General features: G+C 45.0%; 1 protein-coding gene across 4 annotated transcripts in view; it reads left to right on the top strand.

Moving 5' to 3' along the window:
• The first annotated feature begins 3,216 nt into the window (after positions 1–3,216).
• The window catches only part of SH3D19 (SH3 domain containing 19), a 571,044-nt gene continuing 555,835 nt past the window's right edge, over positions 3,217–18,425 (top strand). For all 4 annotated transcript variants that reach the window (XM_086962289.1, XM_086962292.1, XM_086962290.1 and 1 more), the window contains exon 1: positions 3,217–3,921. In XM_086962289.1, coding sequence (XP_086818415.1) covers positions 3,819–3,921 — 103 coding nt within the window. In that variant the 5' untranslated portion in view covers positions 3,217–3,818. The remainder of the gene's footprint in view (positions 3,922–18,425) is intronic.

Below are 18,425 nucleotides of genomic sequence, written 5' to 3'. Positions count from 1 at the left end.
GTTTATTACCCCGTACAGTAGGAAGCCTCCCCTCCCCATCAAAAGACCCTCGAGCCGATCAAAGCCCCCACCCTACGAGATCCGATCAAACTTCACACATTCCGTGAATCGGCGGAATGTCCTGCTGCGCGATAATCATCACCTGTTGCGACCGGGGTGGGGAATTCAACTGTAAATGTATGTGGGAACGGGCCTGAAGGGGAGATTCCGAGGATGTTCTTTCACATATCAAAGTGTTGCAAGAATGTGTTACGTGCAATAAAGATCATAAACCTGAGTATAAGAGGCCAGGCCTCAGAGATGTGGCTAGAGCACCTCGTGACGATACTTGCTGTCTGAATTGATGTGTTCTCCTCCGGAGAGAATAAACCCTCGTTTCCTGCCTTTCAGTCTCCAGCGCCTGCTTCTTCATTGATTAAATATTGGTGGGTCATAGAGGCGACACCGCCGGGCAACACAAAAAGGGTCTTTGGTCACTGGTTGTCTACGACCCCTTTTACACATAAGTCTGGCTTGTATGTCTTAAAGGGTTTCTTCATTTATGGGTGAGTTTATGTGCGTAATTGTGTGGATTAGTGAATGAGTGAATCAGTAGATTCATTCATTGATACACTCAGTCACTCATGTCTGTTCATCAATGCCATTTTGTGTTGGGTATCCGAGCATAGAGCAAGTTTGCCAAGTACCTGAACCTGTGTTCTTCTTCTCCTGACTAACAAGAGCCCAGTGCTGTGGCCTGCACCCAGGAGAGAACAATAAATGTATTCCTGATGTGCATAATATATCAGCATGTTAAGCACTTGTAAATGTAAATGCCATCTGCTGTATACATACGTACAAAAAAAGAAGCAAGGGACTCTGGGTAGTTCCCAAGTGTAGGTTGAGATTAGCTCCAACATTCTAGAACGCCTGCAACACTCTGAATCTGCTCACCTCACCTCAAATGTCTGCTTTTCTAGCAATTGTTTTAGATTTAGGATTAGCACATATGATTATGTGTTTTAGAGATATATATATATTTGTGTATTCAGGCAGAGCAGATGGCATTGATGTTTACAAGTGCTTAACATGCTGATATATAATTTACAGTGGGATTAAATTTGGAAATGCTGAATAGTAGTTAGGATGGTATCCAATTTGCTAGAGCACAGTAAATTTAAGGGGAACTAGAATTAATTCCTTGTCAGCATACATATTAATAGGGCCTCTTAGTTCGAGTTGTACCCAGTCTGGTTATTCTGAAAGGACCAAACATGGATCTAACAGGAAGAGGGTGGACAAAAGTCCTGTCCATGTATGAACTCACACAGTCCTCAATCCATGAATGTTCCCTTCTACTCATGAACTCCCTTGTTTATGCATTAATTTGTCCAGGCAATCAAGACTTGCTGGAGAGTCTTCATGCGGTTAGGGGTATTGGACATTTAATGTTACCTTGACTCCTGCAGGTTGTATGATGTGTTTTGTAGCATGGGGTTTTTCTCCACAGTGATGTTTCATAGGGTAGATGAATATTGCAATCCTCATAAGACCAACACAGATGGATATTAAAATCGGTAAAGTGAACCATTTTGAAACCCAACTGATCATTTCCACCCTATTTCCGTTGAGTGGTCCACTGGACACCAGGTGGAAACTCCATCTCTGAGTGGGCAAGGATAATGTGGTGTGTCCCCGTTTCCATGGATCGCTAAGCACCAGGGAATAATGACGAGACTCGCCTTCACACCCCAGTAACACCACTCAGAATAAGACCAGCAAAGAATTGGTCCTATTCTAGGTGGTGTTTCTACATTCATGGCTGCCACTGGTAGAAAGACTGTAAAGAATAAATGGCGGTAGGATAAGGATCAACTTTGCATGTGGTGCCTGATATGCACCTGAGGCCCAGCCAGGCAGTGGGTAACCAGGTGCAGTGACGCATCGTGGGATTTCCACCACAGGCAAAGCCCTCTACTGGGTACTTCCATCCTATAATGGGCGATAGCGCTTGCCACAACACAGTAACACAGATTACCGCCAGGCAGTAACGCAGATAATCGCCAGAGAGAACACTACCTACATTACATATAATAATACTCTTCACACATATTATTATTATTATTATTATTGTACAGTCTTATATAGCGCTCGACTTACCCTGTAGCATCTCGTATACCACGTAGGTGTAAAATGTGAGAAAAGATGAAAGATAAAGGTTCGCTTAGTAATAACTTAAATGTCAGCTAACTAATCACTTAGGATATATGTACCTAGTGTTTTGCAACGGAGGGCAGAGCATGACTGATTTCCATTAAATAACAATCATAGTAATTTGAAATCAGAACTGTTAATCTATGAGAAGGAATTGTGCAGCCTTGTGTGACACTTTCTGAACAAATAAATATTTGCTATTATAATACTAAAAGAAAGAGGCATTTAAATGTAAGCAGACACTAACATTTTTTGTCATATTTGTGGAATGGTCATGTTTTGTGCGAGTTTTCCAGATAAGGAATTAAGTGACACTTGTACTGTCTTTGAAAATTCGTTTTAGGCTTGCATGTGCTGACACATATGGTAAACATACTGTATTTTATTAATTATTATTAGTGTGCGAATCGTATACGTTATTGGGTACGAGTAACTGAATAGCTGTACTGAACTAAACTAAACACAAGCAGGGCTTATTTGCACTACACATTTTTTTTAGCCTCAATACAATTATGCACTCGTGACCATTTGCTGCATTTTATTCATTTGAACATCCATCAGTGATGCAGCTGTAAGCTTCTGATGAAAATGTATTTTTCATTCAGAAATGAATGAATTGTGCATGTAAGTGAAATATTCAGACAGCTCTCTGTTCTGTGCCCCCTAAATAAACATGTGAAGAAGTGCACCACACGACTAGGGAGCGAATGGCAAATGTTTATCAACAAAAAGGCCTTTGTTTTCAATCCTGAGTGGCCCAGGCTGGATATGTCAATGTATGCAAGCGAGATTCCTGTGTGCTAACCCCGAGCAGTCGCATCACAACGCCCCTTTTCTTCAGATAAATGATCCACCCACCTCCCTCTATCAATCAGGGGGCCTTTTCTACATCCCATCCCCTCGGCCCCCCCTTCCCCCGGTGCCTTCCCTGCTGCAGGTACCTCCGCCTCCCGCGAAAGCACCAGGCAGCCCAATTTCCTGTTGACACCGGAATGTTTTAGCCGGGAGTGCAGGAGCGGCAGCGCCAGTCGTTCCCTTCACCTTTCAGGCAGTGCTCTCGGCTCCAGCCCCTCCCAGCAGCAGCATCCCCGGCCTCTGCCGTAGTCCAGGAGGACGCACGAGAGACAGACAGACAGACTGAGCAGGAATCCCCGAGCCAGGGAAAACTTTTTCAGACAAGGAAGTGCTGAAGACGAGATAAGGAGAGGTGGCAGCAGCGCGCGCACAGAGGAGGGACGGGGGCAACAAAGACCTGCGCGTGCAACGAGGAGCTGGTGCAGTCCAAAGTTGTATGTGGGGGTGTTTCGCGGGGAGTCCCAGCAGCGCCAGGCCTTGGCTGTCCCCCAAAATCACCTCTTCCTTCTGAGGTGACACCGCCTGCTCTGAGAGGTGCTGCTGGAACTGCGCAAGCCTCCCCCCATTCCTCCCCCCGCCGCCCGTGTAGTCTGCTGACCCGAGCTCGCCGCCCCGGACTTTCCTCCCCGCCTCCCGGTGCGATGGACCTTCGCCCAGGCCCGGCCCTGTCCGCCTGCAGGGCCCCGGTGCTGCTCTAGCCCGGCTGGTCGAGTGGTCTCGGACGTGGTTTCCAGCCCATTCTTCATGTCTTTCCCCACCTCGCGCTGCTGATGGCTGAAGCCTGGCTGGAGGAAGAAGAGGAGGAGCTGAGGGAGCTCAGAGATAGCGCCGGGAACCGGAGGAACAGGAGAGCCAGCGCTAATCCTGCCACAGGTAAGACAGGTCTCGGTGACTGCTGTGCTGGGGCTGCTCCCTGTGCTTCGAGCTGTCAGTCCAATATATTCACAGTAAAGTTTTAACTTGAAGGAAAGGCCTCTGAATAAAAAGAAACTTAGTATGATGAAAGTGAGTAAGAACATCTTTATAGCGCTTACTGCCCCACTCTTTCCTTTTCTGACAGCATTTGCTGGTTTACACTGTCCCAGGACTCCATTGTCTCTAATAGGCCAGCCTTCCAAACCCAAACTACTTGTAATGTTGAATCTCTCCGAATGAATCCATATGACGGGGTGAGAGTGAAAACAAGTTGTGACTGCTATGGTTCCCGAAAGGAATTATCCATCTTTTTAATTAGTTGTTTGAGATTAAAAAAAAAGGTCACGGGGACCAGATATACATGTAAACCTTTTTCTAAAGTTGCATTAAAGAAACGTTAGTTATATGTTATTATTATTTTTTACAATGTCACTTAGACCGCGTCGGAGTGCGGTTGGGTTTTGGACAGGAGTGGCCACCTGCCTACCTCATGAAACCTAGACTAGCATGAACTCCTTTGAAGAGAAGTGATCTATTTTTTACCTAAACACAATTTGATGGAGTGAAGAATAAGAGGTCAAGCTTTTCCAGAAACAAGGTCCACCAAAGCTATTTCAGATACAGTGTCCTCCAGGAAGTCATTGAGATACAAAACACTCAGGTGCTATTCCATACACAAAGCTCATCTGAATCAAAATGCAGAATCCATTTGGATCTATTTCAAATGCAAGATCCTTCCAGATCTACTCCAATTGGAAGACCCATCCGGATCTATTTCATATGCAAGGCTCATCTGGTCTATTCCGTTTTCAAGAACCATAAAAAGCTATTCCATGTACTGGGCCCATCAAGAGCAATTTTAGATTCAAGGTCAGTCAGGAGCCCGCCCATAGATAAGACCTGTCAGTAATGACAGGCACATCAGAAACCTTTGCAGAGACACAGGTTATTGGTACATTTTCCAGAGAAGAGGCCTCTCACAAGCTAAAAGTTCTGCCCTAGCACCCGGCTGTCAAAACAATAAATTTCACCAGTTAGTCATTTGTGGAATGGAGACTGAAGTGTAGGTAGGTGGTAATGCAAAAACATTTCTGTGGATGTTTTGATGAATTCGTTTAGTTTGAGTGACAGATTTGACAAAGAATGTCAAGTTGTATCTGTTCGTGTATTGGGAACCAATGAGTCACTCTCTAGTTGCTTAAATAGTCAGAGAATTGCATGGATCCAGCCCCTGGAGCGGGAATGGGCAATTTTTATTACTTTTGCACAGATACAAATTGTTGTTTTGCAGTGTTCTTTGGGGGAATGTCAATGGGAGTCAAATCTGAGCTGTAGGCAGAAACTCTCTGGCTAGGGCAAGGTTTCGGCGTGCACGCTCTGTTCCCAAGAAGGGAGGGGACATGTCCTTACAGGCACTTGGTTATTATTTCTGCCAGTGTGAGGTCATGCAAGCCTGCGCGTGGATGACACAATCATTGGTACTGGAGTCCTGTGTATATATCCTTACTGGGAGTTTTCAGCCGATATGAGTTAACCTTTGTAAAACCTGCTGAATCCTGCCGACGCTGGACTGTTGTGCTGACTTCTGTGGGATGAGTCTGATAATGTGTTGTCTTTTCCATTGTCGTGGTGCTTTGTATGTATTTGCGTATTGTTCGCAGGCCGAGCACAGCCCGTGCATATCTGTGTGTTTACAGCAAACGAGCGGCATTCCTGAAGAGATGGTGCGCGTCGGTGGAAGCTCTGGGAAAGGGCTCGAGTTCAGGCCTCGGTGATAAGGACGTGCATTTAGGCGTGACTGGTGGCGTGTGGAGACAGGAGAGTAGTTTTGGGGGGTATTGTGGAACATTTGGGAAGTACAGAGCTTAATATTCAATGGGTATATGGCAGAAACGACCACAAACACTACTACACTTGCCTAACCACTAACCTTGGGTCCCGGATTTGCGTGCTGCCCGCCATAAAGCGCTTCGACGCCTTGTCAGGGGTAGTAAGCGCGATATAAATGCAATTACATACACTTATTGTTATGTATCTATCATTTCATTACAGTGTTAAGTTTTAACATCATCAGCGCCTTTTCCATGCGTCATAAAGGCTGTAAAGATCTCCAATTCTCAGAGTGAGCCAACCTTTTCCATCTGTGATCTTGGGAGGCATTCCAATATTATTTTGTAAAACACAGAGCTAAAACAAACCCGTGACATCATGTATATTTCTAAATATGTTAGATAAAAGGTCACACATTTAGAGACTAGTCTACATTTAGCGATCATTAATTTATTCCGCACCTCAGGGTATTCCACAGAGCCAGGAATGCTAATTGTAATGGTTTCAGTAGAATGAAAAATCATGGATGGCAATTGACCTGAATGTCAGGAATAGTGAAAGTGACCTCACACACCCTTTGACTTCAGTGACATCACAAGTCATTCATGACTTTTGACCCTGAATCCCAGGAAGTGATGATACATTATATTGATGCGGGTATCCCAGTACTTGGCATGACTAAAGCCTAGTGTATGTGTCAAAGAGAAAACGTAATGATAAATCACACGGAGATACACAAAAATACATAAATACAGATTATGTCCAACTGTAGTAATTCATACAGACCATTTATTGAATGAACTATTTAATTTGCTTGAAATACTCGTTATCATTGTTAGTGTTGTGTTCTGATCACTTGTAAGGCACTTTCACTTGTATGGATTACAGTGGCAAAGTGTTTTTGATACACAAAAATACATAAATACAGATTATGTCCAACTATAGTAATTCATACAGGCCATTTATTGAATGAACCATTTAAATTGCTTGAAATACTCCTTATCATTGTTAGTGTTGTGTTCTGATCACTTGTAAGGCACTTTCACTTGTATGGATTACAGTGGCAAAGTGTTTTTAAACAGACACTTTTTCATGCACTCACAATAACGAAGCATGAAAACTGAAAATGTTTAGCCTTTTCTAAATTTATTTTCATTTTTCTGATATATTCTAAAGAACGAGCATTGCACTGCTGAATGTATTTGTTTTATACAAGTAAAAGTGTAATGTACTAGTGGGAGCCACATAAAGTAAACGATGCTCAGGAGGACACTGTTTACCTTCTGGTGTTGGCATTGCATTTGCTGCCTGTAAGAACTGCGGTTACAAGGGGAAGTCAGGGTTCGGAACTAATACGTTTGGCTACCCCCTAAGTGACAGCCATGAAAAACTGTGTGGGGTAAGGCTGCAACTAAGGCCCATTAGAATAGACGTGGCTGGTGAAAGTGACGGTGTGGCCTAATGCATATGGACCAGAATCTACCCTGTGCTTGAAAAATTCATAAGCTGCTTTGATTTAGAAAGAGGAAAACTGAAATCCACACGCAACAACCTATTCACAGTTTTATAGCACCTTGCTGTGTGCCATTACCAATAATGTCTTTGATGTGGTATGTAGAACATCTAAGCAGTGCAAAGTATCCAGATTTTAAACATTTGTCGTCCAGTTACCACTGTTTACAGGATGTACATTGTTACAACGCATGCTTTTACCACGCATGCCTTTACAACGCAGGTTTTTCAACGCAAGTCGTTACAACGACTTGCGTTGGGGAGTGCTGTATAGTGAATAGTTTAATTTACTATTCCAACTCCAGCCCACGTGGATAGTAGGGAATGTGTTGGATAGTAAATTAAACTATTACCTATCCTAGTGCGCCCCCCAGCGCAAGTCGTTGTAATGACTTGCGTTGAAAAACCTGCGTTGTAAAGGTACTAGGTGGTAAAAGTTGCGTCATAAAGGATGTTTCCCCTGTTTACACCCAGATTTTCCGCACTACTCGTGAAAAAGGGATAGCCTTGTTTCTGGCTCTCATTTTCACACATAGCGCTTACATAAATAGTTATACAAGTGCACACAATACACTTGTGGTTGTTTTTTATACCCATCTATTACCGTTAAACATCACTGTAAATAATGGGTGTCATTGATACCCACATCAGGGCTCCTCCTTTTTATCAACCCTAAAAAAGGATGAAAAGCTGGATCAGATTTGAAACTATATCATTCCCATTGCCTAAAGATATTCTCTTTAGGAATATTAACCCACTGAGCCATCTTAATGGTTATATTCTCAGCACAGTGTATCAGCTGACAGGGTTGCTCAGTGGATTAGGGACATCTTAGAGATGTGTGTATTCAGCTAGTCTCAACTTCTGATGCTAATAAAATAATGACTTCTGCAGTACAATCTTCGATCTGCAGCTCAAAGTTTGAGCACTAGAATATTTCTCAGTGAGTTCATGCATTGTTGCTGAGATTCAGAGGTAGCCTGAAGGTTACAAGTTCCATTGCTGGTAAGAGTCCTCAGTGAGTTATAGTTATTTACTGGATGCAAAACCCTGCAGGTAATGTGCAGGACATGACATTTGTTTGGCGTTTTGCAATACTAGATAAAATAAGTACAATTGAGCTGAGAGGTAATTTACACCTAATATTAAATGTCGAAAACAATTACTTTTGTGCTGTTTATACAGTCATAAGTATAATTATTAAACTACGTTTACAGTGCCTGAACAAATACTGTTATTTTTCTTGCTTGTTATTTTCTATGCAGCACACATTCAGTAATTTCTGCTGTGTTTCGCCAAGCCACACGATTTGTTCTCTTTTTGTACAAATAATTTGCCCTCTCACAAAACATGCACATATATTACTTTTATAACTCAGTTCAGCTATTAGCTGGCTGGTAACACCAGTCTTCCTGTCCAGCTGTCCTTTCACGTTTCCTTTCAAGTGGGGCACGTGACTACCAAAAATAAAACGTGATTGTTGTCAGGTCAGTGTTTACAATAGGACCTCAAGGTCGCCTTCAAGTTTACACACACGAAAGTGACACTCCCTCCTAAACCATTAAGGCCCTCGACATTTTTAGATGACTTCTCTGAGAAAATTGAGTACAATAGGATCGTGTCCTGAGATTAGCATTTCTTCTGCAAAAGCATAGACTTACTGGGAATTGTTTTCCCAGTCAAAAACGTAGACGCATATCATTTGAATATATGTGCCACCTGAGAAACTGTGCCTAGCTCATGATACATTCCGACCAGTGAAAATGGCTGACATTATGATTCCATGCTAGGAAAAAAAAGTGTTGTTTTACATAAAGTGCCACTGCAATATATATATATAACTCCATACATTTTTTACAGGAGAATACCACATCAGTTTCTGTAAAAATTATATATCAGAATTTCTACCCACATAAGGCTGGGCCATGCCATCATATGCTGGGGCAATGCTAGCTGCTAGGGCACTTCTCACATATTGAAAGGTACCACAAAGTATATCAGTGATGCTCGAAAATGCAAGACTTCCCCCCTGAAATACCTGCCCAAATATTCTAGGTTGATTCCAATTAATCGGGGTTCTTGCAGAATGCTAGCCACATCTATACTCAAGCGACCTGCTCAGTGTGCGGGGCAGTGCCCAGGATGGCACATGTGAGGCTCAGAATGCTGTAGTGCTGCTCCACATGGCAGTGGCCTGTTCAGAAGAGTGGGTGCTGCCCAGCATACAAGAGATGCTTTGCTGTATGACAGATGTGCTGTCAGTGTATGGTGGCCTCCAGTGATGCCACACCCCTTGTGTTATCCCATTTCTTTGTAGTTCCATCCTCTATATCGCCAAATGCAGGAGGTGGCTGCTTACCTCAACTTTTATTGTAGTATGGAAGCTACTCGGGAAGCATTTCTAAGACTCTGTCCTGTGCCCAGCTTGCTTGGCAGCCAATGGGAGACGGATAAAAGGGCTAAGTATAAGGGCAATGGCAGGAAGCGTCTGAAAAGAGCAAGCATTTAGCTGCTCTTACAAGCCTACGTGGCGGAACACCTGCCTGTAGGATGAATGGCACACAAAGAGGCCTAGGGTTTGAATCATGACGATCCCCTGCCTAGTCTGCACCCCCTTTCGTCCGAAGTATAGAAAATTGTGGGGATCCTCTGAATTCTTACATCAAGGACTCATCCCCCCTGCCTGACCTCAAGATGGTCGCCTCAGTCATTGACTGTGAACTCTCCATCGACAGCTGAGACCCAGCCATTTCGACTGATGCCCGGTGGAGCTACCTAGCGACCTAAAGGGGAGATGGGATATGGATTCCCTCCTTGGCCATCACCTACCCAGCCGGTCCTTGGGCAAACTCTCCTGCGTCTCTCCTTGACCATATCTCCCTCCTCCCCCTTCACCCTACACCCCACCTCTCTACTCTTCCCCTCTTTCCAGCTTTTGACCCTTGCCCTCACCATTCCTTGCTCACAGTTCCCAACCTATTTATCCACTGGACTTTCTTACGTGAACTCTCCCTCGTCCGTTTGAGACCTAGATATTTGACTAATGGCCGATGGAGCTACCTTGCTTAGCTAAAGGGGAGACGGGCTGTGGACTCCTTCCTCGGTCGTCACCTACCCAGTCTGTCTTTGGGCAGACTTCCCTTCGTCTCTCCTGCCGTCTTTTCCCTCATCTTCAGCCCTCACAATTTCCCCTTCCCCCCTCCTCCCTACTTTTCTCTCCTTTCTCCCTCTTTCAATGTGTTGCTTATTTTTTTACGTAATGTGTAATTGTTATCATGTTCTGTAACATTGTGTAACTGAATGTAAAGTGCTCTGATACCTACGGGTCTAGCCAGTGCTATATAAAACTCATTAAATAAATAAATAGTGTATTTGACCCTAAATGAGGTACGTACCATTGTTTATTAGGTAACAGAATGCCCTGCATCACTAACTTTCTTGTTTTGTAAGGAGAGCAGTGGGTTACAAAATAACCAGTGTCGCACTCAGAAGAGTTTATCAACTCCGAAGGTAACTTGAGTTTAGGCATTAATTGGGTCAATCAAGAGAGGCGGGAAACATGAATAGCATTTGCAACACCTGGCTACCTTTAAATGATACCCTTGCACATCATGTCAGCAAGATCTGCGTGGGTAATAGTGGGTAGCAGTTGTTACAATGGTGGTATTCTTCCATTTTTATAGCACCCACAGTGAGAAGATGTTTCTATACTTTTATAATCCAATGCAGCAGTGGTCACTACACTGCTTAATTTGATCTTGCACATATACTACAAGGTAGCAAGTGGTGGGTACTGAGACGGATTTTTAGGCTCAGGGACCAATTGTTTTGCATTATATTTGTGACCTAGAGTAAGGAAGAGAATTGCAAAACAGGGAGAACCACTAAACAAGTGGTGGATATGGAAAAAGTGACAAAGGGAGAAAGCCGGCACGAAAAAGAATCAACAAGAATGAGATAAAATGACATTAAGTGTACTGCAGAAGATTCACGAGGTGGAATCCAGAGCAGGCAGCTTGGGGTGTTGAACAACCCAGCCTTTAACAGCAACACAGCAGGCTCCTAACACAAACTTTGGCCCCTTACGTTTATTTATTAATCTATTTATTTTACAATTTAATACTGAGTCCCTGGGGCATTGGTTGAGTTTGTCTAGTGGGCCTGCATTATTAGGCTAACAAAAGTTGGGGTAAGTAGAGATTTCATCCAGTGTATACTTAGTTGCTATAAAGTCATGGATCAAAGGCAATATAATAATCTTGATTTTGTGTAGCAGACCATTGGCATGAGTTTCATAGGTTTGCTGACTGGTAAATGGAGAGAAAGATTGCGTTGTGTTATAGCCTGAAAATGCCCAACTGCAGGATCATGAGATAGAAATTGGGCCCATGTATCTTGGGTCAATGGATTGCAACTTGTAAATGATGGAGTCATGCAGTAAATGGTTCCTCTGAAATTAAGAAGATATTCAGAAAATGAATAAATGTGTATACTTGAAACGTTGAGTGCACAATCAGGTTCACGGAGTGCACCAAAACCTAAAGAGAATTGCCTGGGGAGGAGGAATACAAAAGTGGAGGGGATTTGCACATTCTTTCTTGTCATACCTCTGAACACAGGACCTCCCCAAGGTAGGCCATTGCTTAGTTATTAGGGCAGTCTGTCTCCCCAAGTTGTGCCTTTGCTCTTAGATATCAGAGCAATCTGCCTCCCCAAGTTGTGCCATTGCTTAGGTATCAAGACAGTCTGCCTCTCCAAATTGTGCCATTGCTCTTAGTTATTAGGGCAATCTGTCTCCCCAAGTTGTGCCATTGCTCTTAGTTATCAGGGAAGTCTGCTTCCCCAAGTTTAGCCATTGCTCTTAGATATCAGAGCAACTGCCTCACTAAGTTATGCCTTTGCTCTAAGATATCAGAGCAATCAGCCTCCCCAAGTTGTGCCATTGCTTGGATATCATGGCAATCTACCTCCCCAACTTGTGCCATTGCCCTTAGTTATCAGGGCAGTCTCCCTTCCAAAGTTGTGCCATTGCTCTTAGTTATCAGGGCAGTCTCCCTTCCAAAGTTGTGCCATTGCTCTTAGTTATTGGGGCAGGCTGCCTCCCCAAGTTGTGCTATTGATCTTGGGTATCAGGGCAATCTGCCTACCCAAGTTCTACCATTGCTTAGTTATCAGGGTAGCCTGTCTCCCCAAGTTGTGCCATTGCTCTTAGTTATCAGAGAAGTCTGCTTCCCCATGTTGTGCCATTGCTCTTAGATATCAGGGAAGTCTGCCGCCCCAAGTTCTGCCATTGCTCCTAGCTATCAGGGCAGTCTGCCTCTCCAAGTTGTGCCATTGCCCTTAGTTATCAGGGCAATCTGCCGCTCCAAGTTGTGCCATTGCTCTTCGATATCAGGGCAGTCTGCCTCCCAAAGTTCTGCCATTGTTTAGTTATCAGGGCAGCCTGTCCCTACACGTTGTGCCATTGCTCTTAGTTATCAGGGCAGTCTGCTTCCCCAAGTTGTGCCGTTGCTCTTAGTTATCGGGGCAGTGTGCTTCCCCAAGTTGCGCTATTGCTCTTAATTATCAGGGCAGTCTGCTTCACCAAGTTGTGCTATTGCTCTTGGGTATCAGGGAAATCTGCCTCCCAAGTTCTGCCATCGCTTATTTATCAGGGCAGCCTGCCCCCACAAGTTGTGCCATTGCTCTTAGCTATCAGGGCAGTCTGCCTCCCCAAGTTGTGCCATTGCTTTTTGTTTTCGGGGCAATCTGCCTCCCCTAGTTGTGCTATTGCTTTTTGTTTTCGGGTTAATCTGCCTCCCCTAGTTGTGCCATTGCTTTTTGCTATTGGGGTAATCTGCCTTCCCACGCTGTGCCATGGCTCTTAGTTATCAGGGCAATCTGAACAAAAGTAAATTGGCTGCACCAGGTAGCAAGACCTTTGTGCTCCTAAATGAGATTTTGATGTACTTGTATATTAAAAAATAAAGGTTTTATTCTCATGAAGGGACCTTTCAGGGAGGAAAACTAGACTTGGCATAGGAATATAACACCAACTCTTGCGAATAAAAATTATAAAGTGAGCAAATAAGTGCTTTTCATATGGCTGCTTCTAGATGTAGGGATTTGACACATTGCTTGGATATCATGGCAATCTACCTCCCCAAGTTGTGCCATTGCCCTTAGTTATCAGGGCAGTCTGCTTCCCCAAGTTGTGCCATTGCCCTTAGTTATCAGGGCAGTCTGCTTCCCCAAGTTGTGCCATTGCCCTTAGTTATCAGGGCAGTCTCCCTTCCAAAGTTGTGCCATTGCTCTTAGTTATCGGGGCAGTCTGCTTCGCCAAGTTGTGCCATTGCGTTAGTTATCAGGACAGCTTGCCTCCACATGTTGTGCCATTGCTCTTAGGTATCAGGGTGATCTGCCCCCTTGAAGTTGTGCCATTGCTCTTAGTTATCAGGGTACTCTGCTGCCCCAAGTTGAGCTATTGCTCTACGTATTAGGGCAGGCTGCCTCCCCAAGTTGTGCTATTGCTCTTGGGTATCAGGGCAATCTGCCTACCCAAGTTCTATCATTGCTTAGTTATCAGGGTAGCCTGTCTCCCCAAGTTGTGCCATTGCTCTTAGTTATCAGGGAAGTCTGCTTCCCCATGTTGTGCCATTGCTCTTAGATATCAGGACAGTCTACCTCAACAAGTTGTGCCATTGCTCTTGGGGTATCAGGGAAGTCTGCCTCCACAAGTTGTGTCATTGCTCTTAGTTATCAGGAAAGTCTGCCTCCCCAAGTTGTGCCATTGCTCAAAGTTATCAGGGCAGTCTGCTTCCCCAAGTTGTGCCATTGCTCTTAGTTATCGGGCAGTCTGCTTCGCCAAGTTGTGCCATTGCTTTTAGCTATCAGGGAAGTCTGCTTCCCCAAGTTCTGCCATTGCTCTTAGCTATCAGGGCAGTCTGCTTCCCCAAGTTGTGCCATTGCTCTTAGTTATCAGGGCAGTCTGCTTCCCCAAGTTGTGCCATTGCCCTCAGTTATCAGGGCAGTCTGTTTCCCCAAGTTGTGCCATTGCCCTTAGTTATCAGGGCAGTCTCCCTTCCAAAGTTGTGCCATTGCTCTTAGTTATCGGGGCAGTCTGCTTCGCCAAGTTGTGCCATTGCGTAGTTATCAGGACAGCTTGCCTCCACATGTTGTGCCATTGCTCTTAGGTATCAGGGTGATCTGCCCCCCTGAAGTTGTGCCATTGCTCTTAGTTATCAGGGTACTCAGCTTCCCCAAGTTGTGCTATTGCTCTACGTATTAGGGCAGGCTGCCTCCCCAAGTTGTGCTATTGCTCTTGGGTATCAGGGCAATCTGCCTACCCAAGTTCTATCATTGCTTAGTTATCAGGGTAGCCTGTCTCCCCAAGTTGTGCCATAGCTCTTAGTTATCAGGGAAGTCTGCTTCCCCATGTTGTGCCATTGCTCTTAGATATCAGGACAGTCTACCTCCACAAGTTGTGCCATTGCTCTTGGGGTATCAGGGAAGTCTGCTTCCCCAAGTTGTGTCATTGCTCTTAGTTATCAGGAAAGTCTGCCTCCCCAAGTTGTGCCATTGCTCAAAGTTATCAGGGCAGTCTACTTCCCCAAGTTGTGCCATTGCTCTTAGTTATCGTGCAGTCAGCTTCGCCAAGTTGTGCCATTGCTTTTAGCTATCAGGGAAGTCTGCTTCCCCAAGTTCTGCCATTGCTCTTAGCTATCAGGGCAGTCTGCCTCTCCAAGTTGTGCCATTGCTCTTAGTTATCAGGGCAGTCTGCTTCCCCAAGTTGTGCTATTGTTCTTAGTTATCAGGGCAATCTGCCGCTCCAAGTTGTGCCATTGCTCTTCGATATCAGGGCAGTCTGCCTCCCCAAGTTCTGCCATTGTTTAGTTATCAGGGCAGCCTGTCCCTACAAGTTGTGCCATTGCTCTTAGTTATCGGGGCAGTCTGCTTCCCAAAGTTGTGCCATTGCACTTGGGTATCGGGGAAATCTGCCTCCCAAGTTCTGCCATTGCTTATTTATCAGGGCAGCCTGCCCCCACAAGTTGTGCCATTGCTCTTAGCTATCAGGGCAGTCTGCTTCCCCAAGTTGTGCCATTGCTCTTAGTTATCAGGGCAGTCTGCTTCCCCAAGTTGTGCCATTGCCCTTAGTTATCAGGGCAGTCTGCTTCCCCAAGTTGTGCCATTGCCCTTAGTTATCGGGGCAGTCTGCTTCGCCAAGTTGTGCCATTGCGTAGTTATCAGGACAGCTTGTCTCCACATGTTGTGCCATTGCTCTTAGGTATCAGGGTGATCTGCCCCCCTGAAGTTGTGCCATTGCTCTTAGTTATCAGGGTACTCTGCTTCCCCAAGTTGTGCTATTGCTCTACGTATTAGGGCAGGCTGCCTCCCCAAGTTGTGCTATTGCTCTTGGGTATCAGGGCAATCTGCCTACCCAAGTTCTATCATTGCTTAGTTATCAGGGTAGCCTGTCTCCCCAAGTTGTGCCATTGCTCTTAGTTATCAGGGAAGTCTGCTTCCCCATGTTGTGCCATTGCTCTTGGGGTATCAGGGAAGTCTGCCTCCCCAAGTTGTGTCATTGCTCTTTGTTATCAGGAAAGTCTGCCTCCCCAAGTTGTGCCATTGCTCAAAGTTATCAGGGCAGTCTACTTCCCTAAGTTGTGCCATTGCTCTTAGTTATCGGGCAGTCTGCTTCGCCAAGTTGTGCCATTGCTTTTAGCTATCAGGGAAGTCTGCTTCCCCAAGTTCTGCCATTGCTCTTAGCTATCAGGGCAGTCTGCCTCTCCAAGTTGTGCCATTGCTCTTAGTTATCAGGGCAGTCTGCTTCCCCAAGTTGTGCTATTGTTCTTAGTTATCAGGGCAATCTGCCGCTCCAAGTTGTGCCATTGCTCTTCGATATCAGGGCAGTCTGCCTCCCCAAGTTCTGCCATTGTTTAGTTATCAGGGCAGCCTGTCCCTACAAGTTGTGCCATTGCTCTTAGTTATCGGGTCAGTCTGCTTCCCAAAGTTGTGCCGTTGCTCTTAGTTATCAGTGCAGTCTGCTTCCCCAAGTTGTGCCATTGCTCTTAGTTATCGGGGCAGTCTGCTTCCCCAAGTTGTGCTATTGCTCTTAGGTATCAGGGCAGTCTGCCTCCCCACTTTGTGCCATTGCTTTTTGTTTTCGGGGCAAACTGCCTCCCCTAGTTGTGCTATTGCTTTTTGTTTTCGGGGCAATCTGCCTCCTCACGTTGTGCCATTGCTTTTTGTTTTCGGGGCAATCTGCCTCCCCTAGTTCTGCCATTGTTTAGTTATCAGGCAGCCTGCCCCTACAAGTTGTGCCATTGCTCTTAGTTATCAGGGCAGTCTGCTTCCTGAAGTTGTGCCATTGCTCTTAGTTATCAGGGCAGTCTGCTTCGCCAAGTTGTGCTATTGCTCTTGGGTATCAGGGAAATCTGCCTCCCAAGTTCTGCCATTGCTGATTTATCAGGGCAGCCTGCCCCCACAAGTTGTACCATTGCTCTTAGCTATCAGGGCCGTCTGTCTCCCCAAGTTGTGCCATTGCGTTTTGTTTTCGGGGCAATCTGCCTCCCCTAGTTGTGCCATTGCTTTTTGCATTGGGGTAATCTTGCCTCCCCACGCTGTGCCATGGCTCTTAGTTATCAGGGCAATCTGAACATAAGTAAATTGGCTGCACCAGGTAGCAAGACCTTTGTGCTCCTAAATGAGATTTTGATGTACTTGTATAACAAAAAATAAAGGTTTTATTCTCATGAAGGGACCTTTCAGGGAGGAAAACTAGACTTGGCATAGGGATATAACACCAACTCTTGCGAATAAAAATGATAAAGTGAGCAAATACGTGCTTTTCATATGGCTGCTTCTAGATGTAGGGATTTGACACCACTCAACTTGTCAAAAGCTTGGAAAGTCCGAAAGATGCAGTCTGTGTTAACAATGGTGCATCACTGTAGTGGTTTAAGCAGGAGCAACAAAGCAACTGGGATTATAGAGTGCTAGGAAGCTGCTCCTAAATACCCAGAATCAACACAAAGTCTAGCAGTTGTATAAAGTCCCAAAACTTTAATTACTTTTTTTCATATATTCATGTTTCATCTTGAAATCATGCGACGTTGATTTAAGTCAACTAATCTACAAAGGATTTTTCCAGACACCAGCAGCTGAGGCGGTAAATCGATATTGCCTCATCTTGGGGCACAACTTTGTTTTCACCAGTGGAAGTCTGAAAGATGATGATTGTAAATATGCACTGGTGATAGGCTTCGTATGAAATGCCGCAGTCCTTGGAGTGTGTGTCTGTGTGAGAGAGAACACAAAAGTGAAAATACATTTGAGAAAGAAAGGGGCATTCAAGAGAGAAAGCCGAATAAAAGAGGGGTTACTATGTTTGAGAAGGGCAGGTAAGGGGGTTTGCCAGGGAAAGAGGTGATGGCAGCAAGACTGGCAGAGAATGCCAGCCATAAGAGCTGCAATTCAGAAAAGGGGGTGGTGATGAACAGAGTGTCTGAATTAAACAGACCACTCTTACCCAGTCCAAAGATCAGGGCTTGATCCATCACCGTTATTTATCTCACTGCACCATCCCAGCTCAGAACCTGGCTATATGCAAATCAGTCTGTCCCTGGCCCAGTGCATCATGGGAACAGGGCAGACTAAACTACCAAGCCAATTCTTCACCAGAAAGGAGACAAGCTACCGGGGACCGGTTTCTGGCATTTCAGCCTTCTTCGGCCCGGCTTGCTTGAATCCTGATGGTGCAGTGAGAAAGGGACTCATGTCTGAGTATACCCTGCCACACCTATAGTGGCCAAAAACAATTCAGAAAAGAGGGTGGTGATGAACAGAATGTCTGAATTAAACAGACCACTCTTACCCAGTCCAAAGATCAGGGCTTTTTCCATCACCGTTATTTATCTCACTGCACCATCCCAGCTCAGAACCTGGCTATATGCAAATCAGTCTGTCCCTGGCCCAGTGCATCATGGGAACAGGGCAGACTAAACTACCAAGCCAATTCTTCACCAGAAAGGAGACAAGCTACCGGGGACCGGTTTCTGGCATTTCAGCCTTCTTCGGCCCGGCTTGCTTGAATCCTGATGGTGCAGTGAGAAAGGGACTCATGTCTGAGTAAACCCGTAAGA

Source organism: Lissotriton vulgaris, chromosome 3_1, assembly GCF_964263255.1.
Source record: "Lissotriton vulgaris chromosome 3_1, aLisVul1.2, whole genome shotgun sequence".
NCBI lineage: Eukaryota > Metazoa > Chordata > Amphibia > Caudata > Salamandridae > Lissotriton > Lissotriton vulgaris.
The sequence above is the reverse complement of the archived record's forward strand: the minus strand, read 5'-3'. Positions and strand labels throughout refer to the sequence as shown.